Genomic DNA, 24506 nt, shown 5'->3' with positions numbered 1-24506 from the left:
TTCAGTCATCGGCAAGCAGGATTGAACCGGGGATCTCTGGAGCTTAGTGCATGAGCCTCTACCTCATGAGCTAAAAGCCAACTAGCTGCTAGCTAGGGCTGTAGAGCAGACTCATTTTCTCTCCTTCTCTAAGGGCTTGTCTACACTGGCACTTTACAGCGCTGCAACTTTTGCGCTCAGGAGTGTGAAAAAACACCCCGCTGAGTGCAGCAAGTTTCAGCGCTGTAACGCGCCAGTGTAGACAGTGCACCCAGTGCTGGTAGCTAAGCCCCTCATGGAGGTGGGCTTTTTAGAGCGCTGGGAGAGCTCTCTCCCAGTGCTCTGCCACGACTACCCAAACCAGCAGCGCTTTAACGTTGCCAGTGAAGATGTGCCCTAAGTGATCTCAGTGCCACTAGATGGGACACAACACAAAATCCAGGAGGAGTGTGGGTTACACTTTCTCACCTGAGTAGTCTCATTGACATCAATGGGAAGGTGCTACTCATGTAAGAAGAGAAGGGCTGCACTCAGGGATCCTGGTAAAGAATCACCTTGTGGTTAAAGCAAAGCACTAAAACCCAGGAGATCTGAGTTCAGCTCCCCGGCTCTCCTTGTGTGAGCTTGGCCAAGTCACTTGCTCTCAGTTCCTCATCTGAAAAATGGGACTAATAATCAGCCCTTTGTCTGTCTTCCCATTTAGATTCTGGGCTTTTCAGAGCAGTGATTGTCTGCACAGTATCTGGCATGATGGGGATCTAATCTCATTTCATGCCTCCAGGTGCTACTACAATGCACATAATTAACACTGCTGCTGCCTGTGTGTCTAATTACCCACCTCCCTATATGCTGCCGGGGAGAAGCATGCCCACACCCCATTTTCCAGCTCTTTCAGCTGTAATTGGAAGCTCCTCTGCCTAGCCTTCTTATCTGTACAATTAAAGTCAATACACCCACAAGAATCAGCAAGATATTTACATAACAGCCATAAATAACTGCACCCTGTTCTATTGGTCACCCTCATCCTGCCTCCCCATCTACCCTCTGCATCTTGTCTTTGCTCTCCTGTCTGTACGCCGCTCTTTGGACACAGTGTGAACCTGCAGAGGGCAGGGAATCAGCAGGCACAGAAGTGCCCAGATGGCTTCTCCACTGATCCTACATATGTAACTCTGACTTTCCTGGTTGGAGTTGTTGGCAGCAGGGATCAAAACCAGGACCTCTGGGTTTTATTGCATGAGCTTCTACTGTCTCATCTAACTTGGCCAAGGCTGTGGCAGGCTCATCAATTGCTAGTTGGCCTAGCTACCATAGAGGGGGACAGAGAGCCACACCGAGCAGGCATGGCTTATCAATGGAGAGGCGGGAATTCAGCATACAAGACAGGGTGAAGGGGGAGTAGGTGGGCCACCTTAGCAGCAGCCCCTTCATTACATGGTTTTCCCTTGCTACTGGCCGTGAGAGCTGTTTGCATGGAACTCCCATGGGTTTGGGGCCAGAAGTGCTGAGCACTCTCTGCTCCCATTGGCTTCAGTGGGCAGGCAGGACTCTCAGCACCAATGCAATGTTTTGTTCCTCCATCTGAGGCCCAGGTTTCCCATTCATTGTAAGCCATGCAGCGGAGATCAAAGTCCATTAGATGGACATCCATTTGCAGTCCCTTCTAACCCTATGATTCTATGCCTGTTCCCTGAAATTATTTTGCCCGGTGCTTTCATGGAGAGAACAGATACTTCCTCATGAATCCAAAGGCCTGGCTGGATCATGGCAAGAAGTGACGTAAGTTCTGGCTGGATCATCAGAGCTGCTTAGTGAGCAATGCCTCCCACCTCTGTAACCGCAGTTGCTAAGGGCAGAATGTGGATCCCCCGACTTCTCTGGAGTTTTGCTTCCAGCTGCCTTCAGAGGGGTGTCGCACGCCGCATCCACAGCATTTCCCCCCTGCATGGCTGTCCCTTTCTGGGGAGGCTTAGCCTCCCCATGTCTCTTATATGAGCCTCCCATGGGCCTGGGTCATGTTGCAACTCCTGCTATTGAGTGTATCAGTGGCCACAGAATGATTGCCCAGGTAACCCGGCCAGTGGCAGCTAAAATTTCCATCCTCGATGGTCCTCATGTGGAACAAGACCCATTAAGTTCTTCAGGGTAGGGAGCATCTTTTTGTTCTGTGCTTGCCCTGTGCCTAGCACAATGGGGTCCCGGTCCACGACCGAGGCTTCTAGGCGCCACCACAATACAAACCATAAATCATAATAATCATTCAGATGGACTTTGCTTTTCTCACCAGGATCCGGCCTGGAAGTCTGGTTTACACACAGACTTGCACCAGTTTAACTCAGTCAGTTTCCTAAAACCTAATTAGTTACTTTGGTGCAAGTCTGCGGGGGGGAGGGGGAGTCATTTATTTTGGAATAAAAGTAGCAAAAATTGATGTTGGTTCAAACAATTGACTTGACAATTGACAATATTTGATTCTGAAATCAGAGTGTCCCTACATAGCCTCACTCTGAAATCAGTTTACGTTCACATTATTTGCTATTTGTGCATAGATCACCCCTATTTTTTATCGCTAATGATACCAGGCTAGCACATTGCAGCAGAGGTCAGTATCACTACCACTATTTTAAAGAGGGGCAAACTGAGGTAAAGTGCTTTGCTCAAGGTTGGGAATAGATGACTGGTGTCCTGGGTGCCAGTCCAGTGCACACTCCACTAGGCAACTTGGAGAGCTCTTCAATAAAGGAGCTATGTAAGTCCTTTCTTCGGGCCAGGGAAGTCTAGGGTTTTACAGCTTGATATATTCTTCTCTTCTCAAAGAATAAATGAGTAGACTAATAAAGGCTATTAGAATCACATGCTGTTCATTCAGAACAATACAGGGAAATACCATAATGTACTGTCCATCAAACATAATGAAATGAAAGGGATACTTTGCTCTTTGCACATCACTCCATTTGATACAGAATATTAACCAAATCTCAGTTCTGTGTCCTTTTTTTCTCCTCCAAAAAATCCAACCCAATAAAATTAACCTGTTGGTTCCTTGACGCTCGACCTCCCATGGTGCTGAATGCCCACTGAAGTCACTGGGAGCTAGCGGTGCAAAATGCCTTGCCAGGCATTGTGCTCTACAGACAAATAAGACAAGATGTGGGCCATGTCGCATAAGCCACGGGGCAGCTGTCGGGTGGGGAAAGGGTTAAAGTAGGTCATTTAAAATGCCCCTTCCATTATACGGCAGTGTAAAAGGCCATGAACTGCACTGTTTAATATGGAGTTATTCGTAGCTCAGCACTTTACATTTCCTTTCATCAGCCCCTGATTGACTCATAATGGCAATGTTATTATTACCTGTCAGCCAAATGGGCTTTGACAAAGCAAGTGGAAGGTTCCACATCCCCCAAATCCCTCCTCCCTCTGTGCCTTAGACATGAAGGCAAGAGGGAAGCTGAGTCATTCTACAGAATGGAAGCTTCTCCTGACATCTCTCCAGAGTTATATTAAGGACTTGAGCGCATCGCTTTCCTGAAGAGGATAAGGCATTAGGTTGCAAATGACTAATTAATATCATTATCAAAACCATGTTAATGCAGTGTGTGAGTTAGCCTGCGGAACCCACTGCCACATGATATTACTGAGGCAGATGTGAAACTGACTTGGATAGTAAAAGCAGCTAGGGTAACAATATTCAAAGGCTAAAGCTGTACAGTTAGAAATATAGGAATAGCCATGCTTACTGCAACAGATCAATGGCCCAACTACAGTAGAAAGAAAAGGAGTACTTGTGGCACCTTAGAGACTAACAAATTTATTTGAGCATAAGCTTTCGTGAACTACAGCTCACTTCATCGGATGCATTCAGAGCTGTAGTTCACGAAAGCTTATGCTCAAATAAATGTGTTAGTCTCTAAGGTGCCACAAGTACTCCTTTTCTTTTTGCAAATACAGACTAACACAGCTGCTACTCTGAAACCAACTACTGTAGATTACCATTTTGTTTTCAATAGTGACCAATGCCAGATGCTTCAGAGGAAGTATAAAACCCCCACAATGCATCTCATCGTGTAGTGCAATGCCATTGTTGGGGGCAGGGAATATCTTCCTGTTCCCAGGGGGCAATTAGCTTACACCCTATGTCATGAGTATTGAAAGCACTTGAATATTGTTATGCTAGCTGCTTTTACTGCAGTTGCTATAGTTATCAGTTTCACAAATGTCCAAATCTGTTTCAGAGTTTACTATTTTCTCAGTAATATCATGTGGCAGTAGGTTCCACAGGCTGAATCGTGCATTGCAATAACATGATTTGTTTTCTTATCTGTTCTAAAAATCAGCCAAGTGAGTCTCCGCTCTCTTCATATTTCACGAAATGCCCTCTTCTTAACCCGTTGCAGGAACATAAAACCAGAGCATTATCTGCTCATTGCAAAGGCCCATTGATTTCAACAGGTGCACAAGGAATGCTGGCTAAAGCCATATTCATTTATGGGCCAGGGAGGCCATCATGTGCCAGCAATGCCGCTCTGCCATGTACATTGGTCAAACTGGACAGTCTCTATGTAAAAGAATAAATGGACACAAATCAGACGTCAAGAATTATAACATTCAAAAACCAGTTGGAGAACACTTCAATCTCCCTGGTCACTCGACTACAGACCTAAAAGTGGCAATTCTTCAACAAAAAAACTTCAAAAACAGACTCCAACGAGAGACTGCTGAATTGAAATAAATTTGCAAACTGGATACAATTAACTTAGGCTTGAATAGAGACTGGGAGTGGATGGGTCATTACACAAAGTAAAACTATTTCCCCATGTTTATCCCCCCCCGCCCCACACACACACACACATTGTTCCTCAGATGGTCTTGTCAACTGCTGGAAATGGCCCACCTTGATTATCGCTACAAAAGGTTCCTCCCCTCTCCCCCCCCCCGCTCTCTTGCTGGTAATAGCTCACCTTAAGTGATCACTCTCATTACAGTGTGTATGGTAACACCCATTGTTTCATGTTCTCTATGTACATAAATCCCCCACTGTATTTTCCACTGAATGCATCCAATGAAGTGAGCTGTAGCTCACGAAAGCTTATGCTCAAATAAATGTGTTAGTCTCTAAGGTGCCACAAGTCCTCCTGTTCTTTTCACCTGTCAGCACTAACCAAGCAAACCAAGTCATTCTCTCCAGGCAGAGCCTTTTCAATAATTTGCTATAAATAATGTGTACTAGTTACTGTTCCTTCTTACCTATACAACGTGTCACATGTTGCCATGGATCTTGGATATATATTATGCATGAGCTGTAGTATATCCCATATCACACTGATGAAGTGGCACGTGCTTAGAGGGTGGCATTCACTCCTGTGCAGAAGGCAGCGCAAAGGGCTGAATAAAACTTAGGTCCCGGATTTCGGATATAATGGATCTCTGTTTATCCTAGCCAGAGGCCTGGAGCAAATTAGGGTTAGAGTTACGAAACTGGTTCTCTTAGAACTCCACACACTTTTTTACATGGTTATAACTTTCAAAAACATTTCCGCATTGGCTCTCTGACCCCAGGTGAATGTACCTTGGGGGGAAGCGGGAACAAAATCCCTTTTGTCAGCGTTGAATTTGGAAAGGGTGGGAGGGATAATACACTTTGCTGTTCAAAAGAAAAATCTATTTGCACATTTTGAGACAGGGCGGCCTGGGAGGTTTCACGGTGAAAATTGGCTATTTTCGCTTGGGGCAAGAGTGGCGACAGATTCGAGGCTCGCAATGGCAGTGGTTTGTCTTTCAATGCAGAAAAAATCCTGAGCCAGGGACCTGTGACAATGAGAGAAAGTGTCATTTCCCCACTGGGGAATACCAGTGCAGGGACAGCTGATACTTTCTGTCTGGCGGTAAGGGCCTAATCCTGGATCAGTAGTTTCAGGATCCTATTGTACTAGCCACATACAGACACAGTGAGGGACAATGCCTGCTCTGAATAGTTTAGGCAACCTAAATAGACAAGACAGACAAAAGAAGCTGTACAGCACCGACCACAAAGGGGGCAGGGCAAGGCGCTACCATAATCCAAATAATAATAAGTATTTATATCCCCATTTCACACCTAGGGAACTGCATCACAGAGGTCCATATCCTCAAAGGTAGATAGGTACCTCATTCTTGTTGATTTCAATGGGAGTTGGGTGTTTAGATACCTTTGAAGATCTCGACCAGTGAGAGTGACTTAATCAAGATCACAGAGAGACTCTGTGGAAGAGCTGGCAGCTGGACCCAGATTGCCTACCACCCTGCTTTAGCCACTAACTCACCCTTCCTCAGCAGTGTGCATGGATCCTAACAGCCAGCCTCTGATGCTTCCATCAGACATCCAGATGAGCCGAGAGATGCGAGCTTGAATCGACTCTAGCTTTGCAGCCTCATCCTGCTCCCAAGATAGCTCCCATGAATTTGGGGAGCAGGAACAAGCCTGTCGCTTGAATAGCTCTCCACCCACAGACTGTCTGTGTGTATATTATCAGCTTCCAAGTCGGTTTCCCTGCAGACACACAACAGTGGGGCAAACCTTGCTGCCTGCTGGTGTTTATTTTAAATTGAATCTTTGCTGAAAAGATTTGCGAGGAGTAATTGTGGTCTTAATTTCAAAATTACAGTGGCCCTCGTGGTCGTGAATAGCAGGCAGAAGAATGACTGAATCACTCAGATTACAACATTTAGTGTAGTCAGCTAGAAGGCTGGATATCCACTGGCCGTTCTTTCTGGGCATGCTACCAACCCAGCAGTACGTATTTTTGTTTTGTGTTTTTAGTCCTTTGGATCTATTCCTAGCTCAGGCACAGACTTAGCGCATGACCTTGAGAAAGTCACTTAACTTATCTGGGCCTAATATCACCCCGTTCCATGTAACAATAGTAATGCTTAGATCTCACATGTGAGCCTCATTTATCTCCATTTTACAGATGGGTAAGCTGAGGCACAAACAGGGGAAGTGATATGGCTACAGGGAGTCAGTGAGAATAGAACCCACATCTTAATCCACTGCCATCTCAGCTGACTAATAAAACTTGCCTACCTCAGAACAGTGATGTCTGTAAAACATGCTAATAGCCTCACGTGAAAGGTGCCGGTGGTGCAGGGTTAGTCTCAGATGAAGAGGTGTGTGAGCAGAGTGGAGCTATGTGAAATTTCAAAGTTTAAAGGTTTGTTCCCAATCCTGTTCTATTCTACAGCTGCCCTTATACTGCGCCCATCACCGTACGTTCATTAAGCGACGTGATTAACACCTGTCATGTGTTTGCTCTCTCTGCCTCTTCCCAAGGGGAGGAAAGGGTGCAGTGGAGTGTTTTGTTTTGGTAGGGTTTTAGGTCTTGTTCTGTTTTTCAGTATACAGATTGCTCTGTGTTTATGTCAGAGAAGACAAGGAACCCACAACGCCAGGTCCAAACACACTGAACTTTGGAAAGATTTGGGGTCTGAACCCCAGTCTGGAGATATTTATGTCACAGTCACCCCTTTTATCTATAACAGGCCAAACTCTGTCCCCTCCTCCTGATCTTTTGAAATGAGGAGCTAGATCTGAATATTATGGCTTGGGACCAAAAGTTCAGATGCTTGAACAGACCTAATCCTTTGTATCTGAAACATTAAAGTCTGAAAAACTGGGCTGGAATAAAAAATGTTAATCAAACATTTCCCAACCCCCTTTGGCTTGAATTCTGACTGGAAGTCTGAGTTTTTACTTCATCTGAGCCTGTTTGATCGAGAGCCTCACTTCACCAATGGTCAATGCTGGATGTTTCAGAGGAAGGTGTAAAACCTCCAGAATGCATCTAGATATGCAATACTATGCTATCACTAGAGGGGGATTAGGCTTTCTTCCTGACCTCATTATGGCCTGAAGCTTAAGAATTGAGAGATCTTCATGACAAAGGTTTCTCTAAAAGTTAGAGCTTGTTAATTCTTGCCTAAGAAAACCGTCAGAAATCTGTAGTGAAGTAACATAACCCAGGAAGAGCTTTGCACAGTGGTTTATAATGTGCTTTCACATGCTGCATTCCAGCCAGGTTTTAGGAGGAGCTGTTACTCAGCTGTCATTCCCTTTTTTTTCCTTGCAGTTAAAACAATTGTTTGTTATTTTTAGGTGTTTTCCATAATTAAAGTGACACCAGAGTGGAGAAGCAGCTGATGTGGCTGGCTGGCTTATGAGAGCTTGCTTTTGTGCATCAAGTCAACAGATGGAAGCTGTGATCAGAAGGATTCCCTGAGTTTTGCTGTTGCCCTGAACTTTACAATCAACCTCTATAACATTTTACTACAGAAGAGGATGTCTTTGCCCAGAATCCAAATAGAAGAAGAGGTGGTGGACAGTGCAGATGCCTCCTCTGAGAATGCCACACCCCCACATGACCACCTGCGAAGCCTGAAGGCTCTGACGGAGAAACTGAGACTGGAGACCAGGCGCCCTTCCTACTTGGAGTGGAAAGCCAAACTTGAGGACCAGACGTGGAAGAGCCCCAAGCCCTCTGCGGAGGTAGAGGTTAAAGAAGAAAAAAAGGCCACTGAGGAAGCCATCCCTTTCAGAAAGGTGCAGGTGCATCTCAAAGGGAGTTCTTCCCAGGAGAAGGTGATTCTTACTTCAGGGAAACTAAGTGGCTTTGAAAGCATTGAGGAAGCTCTGAATTGGCTCAGGAAGGAACTGGTAAGTGATTTGCTTTCCAAGAAAGATAATGGTCTTAAAAGAGAAAATTAAAGTGACTGTCTAGTCCAGTGGTTCCCAAAGTGGGGTCTGCCATGGGTTATGTGGGGGTCCGCCCCTTGAGCCAGAGTACTGCAGTGGGGCTGGAATGCACTGGTACAGTGTTATGACACTTCTACCACAAGGAGGACACCATCTCGTTCTCAAAAGGGCGTCCTCTCCACAGTGTGGTCTCACCGTACATGTAAGGTCATCCTGTTCAGAGGATACCATCTTCTTGTGCAAGGTCACACTGTGTAGAGGAGACCATTTTGAGAATAAAATGGTGTCCTTGCACTTTGTGACCTCACACACGGGTACAGGAAAGCTCATGCTGGTGGGGGCATTCCAGTAGTAGCAGGACCTGCCTGTCCATGACTACACCACCAATATAATTTTAGTTAAAGTGAAAATAAGGGTGATGTGTAGGGCCCTACCAAATTCATGGACCGTGAAATCTGGTCTCCCCCATGAAATCTGGTCTTTTGTATGCTTGTCCCTATGCTATACAGATTTCACAGGGAGACCAGCTTTTCTCAAATTGGGGGTCCTCACCCAAAAGGAAGTTGCGGGATGGGGGGTCACAAGATTATTTTACGCGGGGCACAGTATTGCCACCCTTATTTCTGCGCTGCAGAAATAAGGGTGGCCTTCAGCCGGGCACCCAGCTCTGAAGGCAGCACCACCACCAGCAGCAGGACAGAAGTAAGGGTAGCAGTACCACAACCCCCACCCTACAATAACCTTGCAACCCTCCTCAACTCCTTTTTGGGTCAGGACCCCTACAATTACAACACTGTGAAATTTAAACTTTAAATACCTGAAATCATGAAATTTACGATTTAAAAAAAATCCTCTGACCGTGAAATTGACCAAAATGGACCATGAATTTGTAGACAAAAATGGATCAGTGGTTAAAATGTGGAAGCATTAAGAAGAAATATGTATCTACCATTGAAAGGGACTATGAAATCAGCAAGGATCAAATAATAAATAATAACTAACCCAACAAAGAGAATAATAAGAACATGAAATCTATGTATAAAAAATGAAACGGGCCTGGGGAATTTAGTCAGATGGCAAATGGATCCTTGGTGGAAGAAAGTCTGGGAACCACTGGTCTGGTACATTCTGTCTTTGGGGTTCACTCGTTACAGCAGTGAACAATCTTTTTTGGTTTTTCTTTCTCTGGTAGGAGCAGGGGGTGGTCTGGGGACAGTAAGGTTGTATGATATCATTATTTACAAGGTCATACCTGGAGCTGAATCCAACCATCTGGGCTGCCACTGGGTTCTATCCAACCATCTGGGCTGCCACTGGGTTTAAGATGCGAAAACTCTACACAGCAAACAATCTCTTTGATGAACTGTAGCCTTTTTTATTTTTGTTTTGCCTATTTGCAAATTACAGGTGACAATTAATACACAGGGATTGGTTATTCCAACAAACTGGTTGTGAGAAAAGATGTTAGCCTCATGAGATAGTCTATCTGTCTTTGGGTTTTTTATGGTCCCCATTACTCTAGTATCTGAGGGAGTGATAACATTCAATGTATTTATCTTCACAAAACTCCTGTAGGGCAATGTTGTTATCCCCATTTTACAGATGGAGGAACTGAAGCACAGAGAGGCTAAGTGACTTGCCCAAGGTCACATGGGAAGTCTGTGGCACAGCAGAGGCTTAACCCAAAGTCTATCAAGACTCCAGTGCTCTAACCATCCATCAATCCTTTCCTCATTCTCACAATGAGTATTTATTCTCTATTATTCATGCCAAGTGACTGTTCACCTGAGTCACATTGTTTTATTCCTGTTGCCTGATTGGACATCCTAGGCATTATAAAAGGAAAAGGTTCCTTGTTTGCTTGTGAACACTCTGCCAACATTCATATTTGTTTGCCAGATTTGCAGTAATAATCATAATGTCTCTTCTAAATGGCTGTGAGAGCACTTTGGGTGTGAGTGTGCTTGTGAATATTTATTTTCACTAGTGCTTTGCTTTCCACAAGAAAAAAAATCTTGTGAATAAAATTTTCTCCACCTGAATACTGGCAAATAAATGAATAGACATGACTTAATGAGTTTCATTCACAAGAATATTCACACATACATATTACTGCATTTGCCCAGCGCTGGTTTACCTGTATATAAATTATTTGTAAAAGTGATGTGTGATTTTGGTTGTCTCAGTTTTTGGGTGTCCAGCTTGATACACTTGCCAGGGGCCTGATTTTCAGAATGCAGGTGCTTGGCCCTTTTCTGAAAATCAGCCTCTTTAAGGAGTCTCAAGTTGGGTCCCCCAAAATCACTAGTCATGTTAGAAAATCTTGGCACATTGCCTCAGATTAGGATCCATGTCGAATTTGGGTTTATGACTCAAACATCACTCCACAATCACCTTAATCTGAAAAACAGATCTAAACAGGCCCAGTGATGGCAAGGTGCAAGTTTCATTTTCCAAGCCCCAAGTTCAAGAGGATTTGCATCTGGACTTTGGATTCTGCCTTTTACACAGGTAGAGATTTATTTTGAGCCCCGCTATGTTGTTCCAATCTGGGTCTTGGGTTTGGGGGTGGACGCACACAATGTGATGAAAGATAAAAGTGGTAAATAAACAGAGAAAGATAAAATAAAAAGAAGAAAAAGAGCTATCTACATGTCCCACTCTCCTACTGATACCCATGGGAACTTACAAGACACTCATCACTGGATCTGACTGCATCTTACATAATTTAGAAGAATTTCCCTGAAACAAAGAGCATGTTTTTGACTCACCATGCCACTTCATCCCCGCCTAGAATGGACCAAAGATGGGGAACAGCTGCCAGCAGACTGTTAGAGCATATCAAGGCTTGAAGTTAGCAAAATGCCCTAACAAACAAAATACCCATCTTATACTATGCTCTAAGAGTGAAATCCTGGCCCCACTGAAATCAATGGCAAAGCAACCATTGACTTTGGTGGGCTAGGATTTCATCTTACAGGTCAAATTCTGCCTCAGTGAAAGGCCGTTATACTTGCAACTCTCAGGGTAGAATTTGCCTCCAGATGTGGCTAGACTTGGGTTTACCTGTACTTCTAGCAGGAGCAAATACCGAGCAAAGAGGGCCTGCCACTGACAACATCTTGCCCTGGGGAGCTTGGCACGCCATCCAACACCCTACCCCGTGGGCCTTGGCGTGCTACCAGCTGAGCGATAAGTACTCCTGGCCTGTGTTATATGCACAGAGAAAGGGAGCTGGGAATTCCGTGAGCTCCATCCCGGGACATCCACTCCAGCTGAATGCAGGTGCAGCAGTAGGGCATCACATGAGAGGCAACTTCTGAGGAACTCGGGATACGGACAATTTAGGGCGTAATCAGCATCCTAACTACCTTCTGGAACTGACCTGGCAGCAGAGTACAGAGCAGCAGTCTAATTGGCTTTCGCCAGTCTGCCCTGAGCAACAAAGTGGCCATCTGCATTCTGTGCTAGCCAGAACGGCCTTCCCTGGAAGTAACGTTAGAGCAGGTGGTGCTCATCTCACCCTTGAGGGGTCAAAGTCACACGCATGTGGGGACACCCAGCCAAGAAACGGGTCAATTAAAAGTGCCCAGATATAAAATTAAAGCTCTAGCTTAGAGCTAAGCCCTTGCTGCAAATCTAGAACACATGATTTCTTCCAGGGACATAAGGCATATCCTTCAGCTCCTCAAAAGGAGCAAGTTTGACTCCGCAAGGCCACAGGTCACAGGCCCAATCAGAGAGGCCAAAGGGGCAAATCCAAGACCTTATTGCAAATTTAGGGGAAATATTCATGGTCTTCAGCTCCAGTGGTCCAGGAAGAGATAGCACTCACTCAGAATCACATTATAACACATTAGGGCCAGCCCCTCAGCTAGTGTACATTAGTACAGCTCTGCTGAAGTCAATGGAGTTGCACCAATTGACACCAGTTGACCATCTGGCCTTTAAAGTCGGATAGAGTCTGGAATGCAAATTCCCTCCCAAGGCGCGTTTTGCAGCTGTAACTGCAAATTGTGCAGCTCAGCACGTTACAAACTTCTCGAGGGGTTGAACAACTTTCAGTCCCAGCATGCTCGAGCCCTGGAAATTATTCCCATGTTTGATCTTTGTGCTAGGTGAACAGTTCTGACCAGCTCTGAGTATTCAAATCAGATTAAAGATCCTTTAATATCATAGAGTAAATCCTAAATTCCCCGCTCAATGAAAACCAGCAGTTAAATCAATGGGAGTAAAGGCTTAAGGAGTGGGTCCATAGAAAATAAGGCCTGGTCTAAACTAGAGTTAGGTCAGCGCAAGGCAGCTTACGTCGATCTGCCTATGGAAATGTCTACACTTACATTTTGTTCCCACTGAAGTAACTGTCCAGCGACACCGATTTAATAACTTCACCTCCATGAGCGGCGTAGAGGCAAGGTCAATGTAGTTGGGTCGACACAGTCTCAGCGTAGACACTGTGTTGCTTACGTCAACTGTTACTGGCTTTCAGGAGCCTTCCCACAATGCCCCACACTGACAGTACAATTGAAACAAGCGCTGCTGGTGAGGATGCACACTGGCACAAGGAGTAAAGTTTAGACATACACAAGCAATGTAATTACTGCTGACATAAGTTAGGTTGATTTAATTTTGTAGTGTAGACATGGCCTAAGTAACATTGCAACATTGGCTTTTCTTGGTATTTACAAAGCAGAGTAAATTAAACAGTGTCCTGAGGGTGGAAGGCCCAACATCTGCCCTCACCACAGATTCAAGTTCTGCTCACAGATGTGGTTAGCTCTGACTGAAGTAATGGACTTTGACCCTTAATATGTAGTTGTTTTCATGGATCGGCCAACAGGTTCAGACAGACGAAGGGAGCCAGGTCCTCTCCTGCAGTAAAGCTGTTTGGCATGGAGGGTGTGGCAGCGTGGAGAAGAAAGTGGAAGAAAAAAAAGTGAAAATGTTGAAATGAAACATTTTTATTTCATTGGAAATTGTTTTGCTTTGGTTTGCAATCCAAACGCTTTGGAAAATTTGAGATGAATTTGAAACATTTTTCGGACAACCCAAATCTTCATTTTTCGGCAAACTTAAGCTTAGTCCAAAAAATTTTCACCCAGTTCTAATGTGAATATAGTTGTTGTGAATGGTCAGATTTACTAAGGTAGAGCCGACTCCTAGTGAAGTCATTGAGAGTCTTCCCATTGACTTCAGTGGGCACTGGCTCAGGTCCTAATTAAAAAGGCAGTAATGGTATCTAAACCTTAGTGATCCTTGGTGTCTCCACTTCAGATCAATTTCTCATCCACATCAAAAGCTCTGTTACTCTGCAACAGGTTTCCAAATGGGCCTATTTTTATCCCAGCCTCTGCTCCCAAAATGAGCTAAATGGGCACTAAACTGAATTCGGAAGAAGAAGCTTGAGCAGGATCACTGTTGACATGCACTTCATCGCAGATCGTGCTGGTGTTGTGGGGGGATGGGAGGAGTCCTTTGGTTTTTCTGAGATTGGATTTAGTGAGAGATGCCGGACTGGCAGCCTGGGCGAGCAAAGCTCTCTCTTTATGACAGCATGGGCCGTGGCAATGCAAACTGCCATCCGCTGCCCCACCAGTGTACCTCAATTCTAACTCAGTCAGCCAGCTGCAGCCTGATTGGCCAGGACCATTCTCCTCCCACTGCCCTGATCTGCATTGCAACAGAGAGAGATGCTGGGAAATATCACCCTATGGCACACAGGAGTTCTCTGGAGCAGCTTTTCTGTGGTCTGCCCCCTCCTTGGCTCCACTGAAGCGAGGGGCACAGGCTCCCAAATGATGGTCCTTGCTGGTGGTGTGCAGAGAGCTGGCTGCTCCTATGGTGCCGGTTTCTTTTTCTTTCCATCGGGTGTATGCCATGGAAAGAGGTTAAAACAAATGAAATATTTTCCTAATATTACTGTCCCACAGAAGTACTAACTATCGTTAAAAGCAGAGAGGAATGACAGTGCAGTGATTAGGACACTAACTTAGAATGTGGGATGCTGTAACAAGGAACTTAATCCGCTTTCAAAGCAGAGTACAGAACATGGATTGACTGGCCTGTTAGTACACTGTATTCCTTGTTTCAGAGTAGCAGCCGTCTTAGTCTGTATTCGCAAAAAAAGAAAAGGAGTACTTGTGGCACCTTAGAGACTAACAAATTTTGTATAGACACAAGTCAATGGAGTGCGTGCTAACTAAAGTTAATGTGGACTCATTCCCGCACCCTGCCCCCAGCCCCTACTCTGTGTAGACAAGCTCAGACTCTCTGTGCTTCAGTTCCCCACCTGTACACTGAGCTTATAGCACTTACATTAAGGATTGCAAGGTGCTCAGATACTACCATAATGGAGACTTTATAAGTACCTTATCTAGATGGACAGGACTATTATGGGTTGCACTGAGAGGGGAGTGATCTGCATGGATGGGAATGGAAAGAGAGGTAGGTCCATGGAACTCTCTATTATAATGTGCTCTCCACTGTAAATGTCTGATAAAGGCCTTCTGAGCTGGTGAGGGTGAGCAGGATGCGTCCCTTTGGTTAGGAAGGAGGTACTGAGACTTCACTGCTGCACCACATGAAAATGGAGGTTATATACCAATAGCTGGGACACATACCTTCTGTGGTCTCAGAATGGGACAAAACCAGTGGGGCATTTCTGCATCCCTTGTTGAAAACTGAGCAAGTAGGAAAGAGGAGAGCAAATTCTCCTTAAAATGAGAATAAATCGACACTAAGGAATAATCCTGCATTGGGAGGGGCAGGAATTCAGGGCTCAGTCTTGCACTGTTGAAGTCAACGGGAGTTTTGACTTCAATAGAAGTAGAACCAGGCACTAGTTGTGCTAGCTGGTCTTTTCCACCTCTAATTTCCAGATTTCCATGATAAAATAAGATCCACGCCCCTCTGATTATATGACAGGGTTCAGTTGGGGTGTTCTGCTCTCCTACCTTTTTAAATGTAAATGGATCTTTTCAAAACAGAAATCATATTGAAAGAGATTTCTTACCTGCCACTTCTGAACTGGATTCTGGAATATCCAATTGACTGTTCACCAATCATGCTGTCAGTTTGTTCTTCACACAGCTGGGCTGTTTACCTGTGTATTTATGATTGGTTTTATTGTTTAAATTGAAAAACAACTGTAGCCACTGACACGTAAACAATAGCCTTGTTCACTCTTTCCAGTAAGTTGTGTAGAACTCTGTCTACCTGACAGTGTCCCTTTATAACGGAGGTCATTCATAATTTACAGTGCCTTCTGTCAAACTTGGATTAGGTGTTTCCATTACTGTCAACTAGGAACTAGAATAGCAGAGGCACAGTTAGGATTTCTGGTTTCTGCCCCAAGCTCTGCTAACTTTCTGGGTGATCTTGGACAAGTCACTTAACCTTCCTCTGCAGATCTGGTCCGGTCTCCCATCAGTGACAAGTGAACTGCCTAGATGGCACAGAGATCAGCAATTCCAATGTTGCTGCACCATGGTTTGCCCATCTGTAAAATGGGGACAGCACTGATACATAGCCCTTCGTATTCATGGGGAGGGAGTGATCAATTGGTCTCAAAGAGATTTGAGAACCTCCAGGGAAAGGTGCTCTGTAAGTGCGGAGGTGGGGGGTCTAATTCTCAGAGCTACTGAGCACCCAGAACTGCAGTTGAAGTTCATGGGATCTGTGGGTGCTCAGTACCCTTGAAAATCATCACATCAGGGAAATGAGCTATATAGAGGCAGATTCACACTCCTGTAAATTGCCATAGTTCCATTGTGATGATGGTTATTTTAGACTGAACACGCCTTTGGTGATGCCTGAGTTTCCTTTGTGTATCACGAGCCAACTCCACATGAGTGGAACATGGCCTCATGTCACCACAAATACATGCCTTTGATGCGTAAACATCCCTGAAGGAGCTGACTTATGGGAAAAGATGAAAAGAGCTAGATCGGTGTCAGAGTGTGGCTGAATGTGCTCTGGCTTGGCCAGAAAACCACCAAGGGCCTGATCCAAAGCCTATTGACATCAATGGGAGTCTTTCCACTAACTCCCGTGGGCATGGAAGCAGGCCCCAGGTTGGAAAATGAAAGCCATCTACAAGTATTTGAAGAGGGCAAGCCCCAGAGAGAGAGAGTGGTTAAGAGGTACCAGGTAGGAGAAGCAGACTGAAACTGATGAAAGCCTAGCCTCTGTTTGTCAGAGGGTGGAGATGGATGGCAGGAGAGAGATCGCTTGATCATTACCTGTTAGATTCACTCCCTCTGGGGCACCTGGCATTGGCCACTGTCGGTAAACAGCTGGGCTGGATGGACCTTTGGTCTGACCCAGTATGGCCATTCTTATGTTCTTAAAACAACATTTAGGAACTTTGGAATGGCCAGATTGGATCAGATGCAGGTTCTCTCTAGTCTAGTATCCTGTCTCCAGCAGTGGCCAGTACAAGACATTTAGAAGGAAGGTGTAAGAACCCCACAACTGGCAGGTGTGACACAATTTGCTCTCCACATTCAATCTCAGCCTGGTCTGCAATAGTCACAGGCTGGCCTAAGCCCCAGAGCCTGAGGTTTTTATTTCCCTTCCAAAACTCTTTATTTTGTTGGTATTTATTAATCTAACGCTGGCTATTCTTATTCTCCATATAATGTCCAATCCCTCTTTGAATCTTGCTAATCTTTTGGCCCACGATATCCAGTGGCAATGAGTTCCACAGCCGTAATAATGTGTTGGGTGAAAGGGCATTTCCTTTTATGCTTTTTGAATCTGCCACCTTTCAAGGCTAGATATCAGGAAACAACTTCTAAGCCGTGAGATCTACTATAATGCAGAATAGCATCTCCCATGGGCAGCCCCATTGCAGGAGCCACTTAAAACCGGGTGGGACAAGCCCCTGGTGAATGTAATGCACCAGACCCTGAGCTGATGTATATCAGCCTAACTCCATTTACGCCAGCAGGGGATCTGACCCAGGGCGGTGGGAACAATTCCCTGGGAATTCTTTCCCCATCTATAATTGCTGTTTCTCTTAAATGCTGCTCACTCAAAGATAAATTAAACTGCCCTCAGCTAAAGGGAGAGGGAAGCTGGGTGAACCCCGAGCGCTGCGGTGACTGATTGCCGCCCCCCCGCCCCATCTCTATGTTTCAGACAGAAATGCGCCTGCAGGACCAGCAGCTGGCACGGCAGCTCATGCGTCTGCGCAGTGACATCAACAAGCTGAAGATCGAGCAGACCTGCCATCTGCACCGGCGCATGCTCAACGACGCCACCTATGAGCTGGAGGAGCGGGACGAGCTCGCCGACCTCTTCTGCGACTTCCCGCTCATGAGCTCCTTCAGCCTCTCCGCACCCCTCAAGCTCATCGGCGTCACCAAGATGAACATCAACTCCCGCAGGTTCTCGCTGTGTTAGGGGGGGCACGGGAGGGAGCGTCCATGGGGGAGCAGAGGTGCAGACAGAGAGATCCCTCCACTGAACTGCCAGATCCGAAGACTCAAGAGGACGCAGAGGGGAAGAGGTAAAATGCAGTAGATCCTACAGCTGCTCTTGCCTCCAGGTAGTGCCGGTAGATCTCAGCCCTGAGACAGTATGGAGAAGCCTACAGACAAGCTGGGGTATTAGAACCATCAGAAACCAGGAAGCGCCTCTGAGTTTAGTCTGCTCCTTTGCAAGTGCAATCCCACCTCCTCCTCCTCATCGGTAAGTAATTGTAAAAGACAGCGGCCGTGCCAGAAGGATCTGCGAGGCAGCAGGAGGCCACTGGACCTCCCAGGTGCTTAGAAATCAAAGGGAAGGTTACAAGTACAGCCATGCACCAAAGCAAAACCCCTTTCATCCGCCTGGGGCCAGAAACCATGGCTCCTCTAAAAACCAATGATACTCCTCTGTTTGGAGGGGCTGAAGGTTGCTATCTTGATTAGAAAGCTGATTTCCAATGGCAGCCGCGCCTCCAAGGCATGAGGAATAGTGGGTTTATGTCATGCACAATCCCAAAAGAACGGCAGAGAAGCTGGGCTTGTCCTGAATTGTGCCTTCGCTGTGAATGGTAACTATGGACATCATACACATTTATACAGTGATTCAGGCTAGTCTGTGTCCTCTGGAGGATATGATCAGGGCTGCAAATGTTCTTGACTTACTTTCTCTACACCAGCCATATGAGGCGGCTCGGTTATCCCCCAAACGGACTAAGAAACATAGGGCAATAGACCAGCACTGTGATGGCCCACATCCCCATCCCACTGGCATCAGGTGGGACTCCGCCAACACTCCACAGGATCAGCCTCCAGCGTGCCAGGCTAGCCCTATCCAAATAAAAGAAGGAAATGTAAAGAGGAAAACGGATATGTTTTCTAGTGATCATAGTAGTAAGAATTACTGTAAAATTACTACAAGAAAGAGAGACTATTGCCAAGTCTGCTATTGATCTGCGGCGTGAGCGTGTGCTCAGCAACACGGAGAGTGACCATTTACTGCCAAACAGAGCCATTGGTCTATATTGCATCAGGATTGTTTCAAGGCTCTGCTTCTGTCCCTTCTAAGCCTTCACCGAACACAAATCTCTGGGGCAGTGCCCTCCATTCTGTACAAGCATAAAGGAACGTCTGTCCCTAACTTGCATTACTCATCATACCAGGCCAGCTGTGCTCTCCCCTACCTGCGAGATCAGCTTCACAAATCAGTTTCTCGAGTGTCGGCTTGGAGGAAGCTCTTCTGGTGAATGGCAGAGGGTGCAGACAGAGGCACCTGCACGTCTTTGATCGCAAATTATATATTGTGTATAAGCCCATCAGAATCCACAGGGACCTAGAAAGGAATGACAGGGCAGTGAAGTCTTTTTTGGTTTAGTTTTTTCCTTCCCTTGAATGATTTGGGCTTTAGTAGCTCCAGGGTGTCAATATCATTTAATCGGAAACTACAACAGCTTTCAGAGTGAGCAGTGGTTCAAGATTGTCACTGGAGGTCATTAACCGATCCTTATTGCAGTAAGGCATGCCAGTTAGCCACCTCTTATGCATGGGGTATTAATCTCCCAGAAACCGGTCAGGAGGTCTGTCATGGGTGCGTGACCACTGCTAACATTCAGTCTTGATTAAAGTATGGACAGTATCCTACAGCGCTGGTCCAGTACTGCAGTATTCTGTAGCAATGGCTGATTACGACAGTAACAGTAATACCCCCTCTTATCAGTGCTTTTGATGAGCTGATCTCAAAGCAATTTACAAAGGAGGTCAGTTTCGTTATCAATACCCAGAAAGGCACTGGAACAAATTATCAAACAATCATTAGTAAGCACCTAGAGAATAATAAGGTTATAAGGAATAACCAGCATGGATTTGTCAAGAACAAATCATGCCAAACCAACCTAATTTCATTCTCTGAGAGACTTACTGGCCTAGTTGATATGGGGAAAATGTGATATATCTTGACTTCAATAGGCTTTTGACACAGTCCCATATGATATTCTCATAAGCAAACTAGGGAAATGCCATCCAGATGAAATTACTATATGGCAAGTGCACAACTGGTTGAAAGACCATACTCAAAGGATAGTTATCAATGGTTTGCTGGGGGATGTGTCTAGTGGGGTGCTGCAGGGGTCTGTCCTAGGTCTGGTGCTATTAAATATTTTCATTAATGACTTGGATGATGGAGTGAAGAGTACACTTGTAAAATTTGCAGCTGACACCAAGCTGGGAGGGATTGCTAGCACTTTGAAGATCAGAATTCAAAATGACCTCGATAACTTAGAGGATTGGTCTGAAATCAACAAGAAGAAATTCAATAAAGACAAGTGTAAAGTACTTCACTTAGAAAGGTAAAATCAAATGCACAACTACAAAATGGTGAATAACTGGCTAGGTCATAGTACTGCTGAAAAGGATCTGGGGGGTTATAATGGATCACAAATTAAATATGAGCCAACAATGTGATGCAATTGCGAAAAAGGCTAATATCATTCTGAGGTGTATTAACAGGAGTGTCATATGTAAGACCTGGAAGGTAGCTGTCCCACTCTACTCAGCACTGGTGAGGCCTCATCTGGAGTACTGTGTCCAGTTTTGGGTGCCGCACTTGTAGAATGATGTGGACAAATTGGAGAGAATCTAGAGGAGAGCAACAAAAGCAATAAAAGATTGAGAAAACCTGACCTCTGACATGTCTAGCCTTGAGAAGACTGAGAGAGGATTGATAATTTTAAAACACGTTAAAGGCTGTTATAAAGAGTTGGGCTCCAATGTCCACTAAGGGGAGGAGAAGAAGTAACAAGGGGAGGAGAAGAAGTAACGGCCTTCACTTCAGCACGGGCGATTTAGGCTAGATACTAGAAAACTTTCTAAATATAACTTATACAAGGAGAATTAAGTAGTAGAATGGGTTACTACAGGAGGGTGTAGAATCCCTGTCCCTGGAGGTTTTTAAGAACAGGTTAGACAAACATCTGTCAGGGATTGTCTAGGTTTACTTAACCCTGCCTCAGTGAGGAGGGATGGATTAGCGCTGCCTACAGTGCTCAAGAGCGTGGCCAGTCTCAGGCCAGACTGTTAGCAATCAAGACACAAACTCCAAATTGGCTGTGAGTTCTACACTTAGATTTCACAGCCAATTACCAAGGGTAAACTCCTCTGGCACTACAGCACCCTTAGCGTGGAGTCACAGACAGTCCCACTGGGTATTCTGATCTGTCTCACCAAGCAGGTAAGCATACCTTTGTGATAGATGGTCCCTTACACCAAGGAGAACAGCAATATTCAGGTTACTCTCAGTCCCAACGGATCAGTCACTTAACCCAGGTCACTTGCACCCTAGCTCTCACACCAAAGACAATGCTTGTAGCCAATCCTATAACAAACTAACTAAAAATTAATTAAATAGAAAAAGGAAACCAGAGAGTTATTTACAAGGTTAAAGCAAGTAAACATAGATATACAAATGAGTTACAATCTTAAATTGCAAAAGGTAATAGGAGCTTCTATAATCGGCAAGCTCTGTATGTCTTTTAGGGCTAACCCAGGCTAAGCAACTGGGGAATCTCTCACTTATGCCTAGAAACACTGTGCCCCCCCCCCCCCCGAGTCCAAGCAGCATAGAAATACTAAATTCCTTTGGTTTGTGGTTTTCATCCCCCTACTACCATGTACTCTGAGTTGCAATCTCAGTTGATGGGAAGAATCCACTTTCATGACTCATCTTCACATGGAGGACAGCAGGACAAAGAAGTCTTTTGTCCTCCTGTTGACTGCATGTAGGGAAATTCTGGTTGCACTGTCCTACAGTGATTCATCTGATATCAATGGTCCTTGCTTTCTTGGAAGGATGTAACACCTTCTGCTGAAGATCAGCCCTTCATGCTAATTAATGTCTTTCCTGTCTGATAATTTACACAGTCATTTTCACAGGGAGTCATAATACAACTGCTTTCAGTGGTTCTCAACCTGTTTACCATTGTGGGCTGCATATGTGGCCCACAACGTGTTATGTGGGCCCATCCAATGCTACCTGTATGGCTCTGAGGATGTCACATAGTCCGCAGCTGTGTGCTGATTGGGCCGCAGGTTGAGAACCACTAGATATTACCTTACAATATAGGATATAGAGGTTATATGTGAGATTAATGCATGCAATGACTCGCAAGCATTCAATAAAGTCTAAACACATTCTTACCATTCTAATACTTATTTTAATACTTTCAACAGACTGATTCTAGCTATGTATTTGCCAGAATTCAGCTGAGATGTGGGGGCCTTGGCATAGAGCTGGCACCTGGTATACCAGTGTTGCAATGACCTCTTGAGGTCCCTTCCAGCCCGACAGTTCTATAATTATCCCCATTTTACAGATGGAGAAACTGAGGCACTGAGTGGTCCAATGACTTGCCCACGGTCACCCAGCAGGCTAATAGCAGAGCTGAGATTAGAACGCAGGGCTCCTGAGTGCTAGTGTGATATGCTATGCACTAGGCAACACTGTGCCTAGCAATACTCTATGGTTTTGGACCACTACCATAGCATACTTGGAGTACATTGTGTAACCGTTACACTGGTGAGCACTTACTCATGTACATCGTCCCTTTAAATTCAATAGACAGCTGTGCATGTGCTAACCAATGAGTCAGGACCTTGATTTTTTTAACACAGGGATGGGAATAGAACTGATCAAAACATCAATTACTGTATTTTTGCAGGAAATTTTGAAAAATGCTTATTTTCCAAAAAATCCTGTAGAATGGTTTTTTTTCAAAGTAAAACCAAAAATGAAAAATTGGCTTTCAGAAATATTTGCAGTAAAATTTTTTGCCAAAAGACAAAAAAGGTACTTAAAAACAATTTTTTTTTTTACCAAAACCCAGAAAATGTCAACCAAAAATGAATGTTTTCATTTGGATCTAAAAGCCAGTTTGCACTGAAAAAAATGCTTTGATGAAAAAAATCCAATCAGCTTCAGGAAGGAGGTAGGTGCATCCAACTAACGGAAGGAATGGGACATGAGTGACTGGTTTACATAACTAAAGACACCCAGATTGGATTTATCACAATGGACAGTCTTTTAGGACAGGAATAGATGGATCTCATTTCTGAACCATCAAGGACTCACTTAGTCACTGTGAAAAGTTAGTGTAAGCATAATAATAATGAAATCAGGGTAGCTGGGGTGAGACCTTTGAAAGATGGGGGTTTAAGAAATGAATCATTGTATTTATTAGAGATGGAATGCTAAGAATTGCCAGCTGTTACTCTAAAATGCACATTTTTGTAAAATAAAAAACGATGTCAAGCTTGATTCCTGCCCCAATCGCTCACTGGCTGGTGTAGCACATTACTCAATAGCTACACCTCCAGCCAGGGGGATATGGATAGGCTCTGAAGGATCCTCAGCCATCTCAATGCAAGTATGACAATCCTCCAGCTTCTGTCATCAGCAAGAACTGAACCTGTGACTTTCAGCACTGAGCTCTACCAGTTGAGCAACAGAAGTATGCCCATCAGCAAGCAGCACTAGTAGGCTGCTATTCTTTGTGTGGACCAGGCACTAACGAGGAATGCAACACACAAGCACTGTGCAAGGTCTTCAGTGTAATCTGTCCCTTTGTCTAGATTTGTACACCATACACATCACCATGTTAGCCAAGAGCCTTCACCAGCAGCTGCCTGCCTTGTGGTCTTGAGCATGGAGGCTATAAACAGGGTGAAAATGAAGGGGTGGGTTTTGTGTGGGTGGGAAGCAGCGGTAGAGGAAACAAGACAAAATCAGTCACAGTTTGTTGTTGTTACTCACCAGCGAAAGAATAGTGGGTCCAGACACTTAACAAAACAGCTGGCTATGGCAACAACAAACACATTTACATATTTGGTGGGGGTAGGGGAATGGGATTTTGCAGACAAAGGGCCAGATCCTTCACTGGTGTGAAACACTGCAGCTTCCTTGAAGGAGGGCAGGATAGTCCAGTGGTTGGGTGCTAGGCTGGGCCTTGAGAAACCTGGGGTCAACTCCCTGTTCCACCACAGACTTCCTGTATGGCCTTGGGCAAGTCTCTGTGCCTCAGTTCCCCATCTGTACAATGGGCATAGCAGCACTTCGCTGCCTCACAGGGCTGTTGTAAGTAGCAATGCATTAAAAGATTGTGAGGTGCAATGGGTACCTATAAGTGCCTAAGGTAAATAGATGGCTTTATGCCAGCTAAGGATCTGGCCCAAATAATCATCTGCAGAGTTGACTGGTGCCTTTTTTTGTTCTGAGAAGAAGGAAGTGTCTCAGTTCCTTAACTTGAAGTAATCACACTCCATGGACAGTTGTGCCACATGTGTAT

At 45.0% G+C, this 24506-nt stretch overlaps 2 protein-coding genes across 3 annotated transcripts in view; one reads left to right on the top strand and one right to left on the bottom strand.

The window, feature by feature from the left end:
• FAM167A (family with sequence similarity 167 member A) overlaps positions 1 to 21878 on the top strand; it is a 29447-nt gene extending 7569 nt beyond the window's left edge. The window contains exons 2-3 of the mRNA XM_038396323.2: positions 8108 to 8665; positions 17846 to 21878. Of these exons, the coding sequence (XP_038252251.1) occupies positions 8291 to 8665; positions 17846 to 18109 (639 nt within the window). The 5' untranslated portion in view covers positions 8108 to 8290 and the 3' untranslated portion in view covers positions 18110 to 21878. The remainder of the gene's footprint in view (positions 1 to 8107; positions 8666 to 17845) is intronic.
• The window catches only part of BLK (BLK proto-oncogene, Src family tyrosine kinase), a 150456-nt gene that overhangs the window by 102553 nt on the left and 23397 nt on the right, over positions 1 to 24506 (bottom strand). The window lies entirely within an intron of this gene.

This window comes from Dermochelys coriacea, chromosome 3, assembly GCF_009764565.3.
Source record: "Dermochelys coriacea isolate rDerCor1 chromosome 3, rDerCor1.pri.v4, whole genome shotgun sequence".
NCBI lineage: Eukaryota > Metazoa > Chordata > Testudines > Dermochelyidae > Dermochelys > Dermochelys coriacea.
This window is presented reverse-complemented; position numbering and strand designations above follow the sequence as displayed.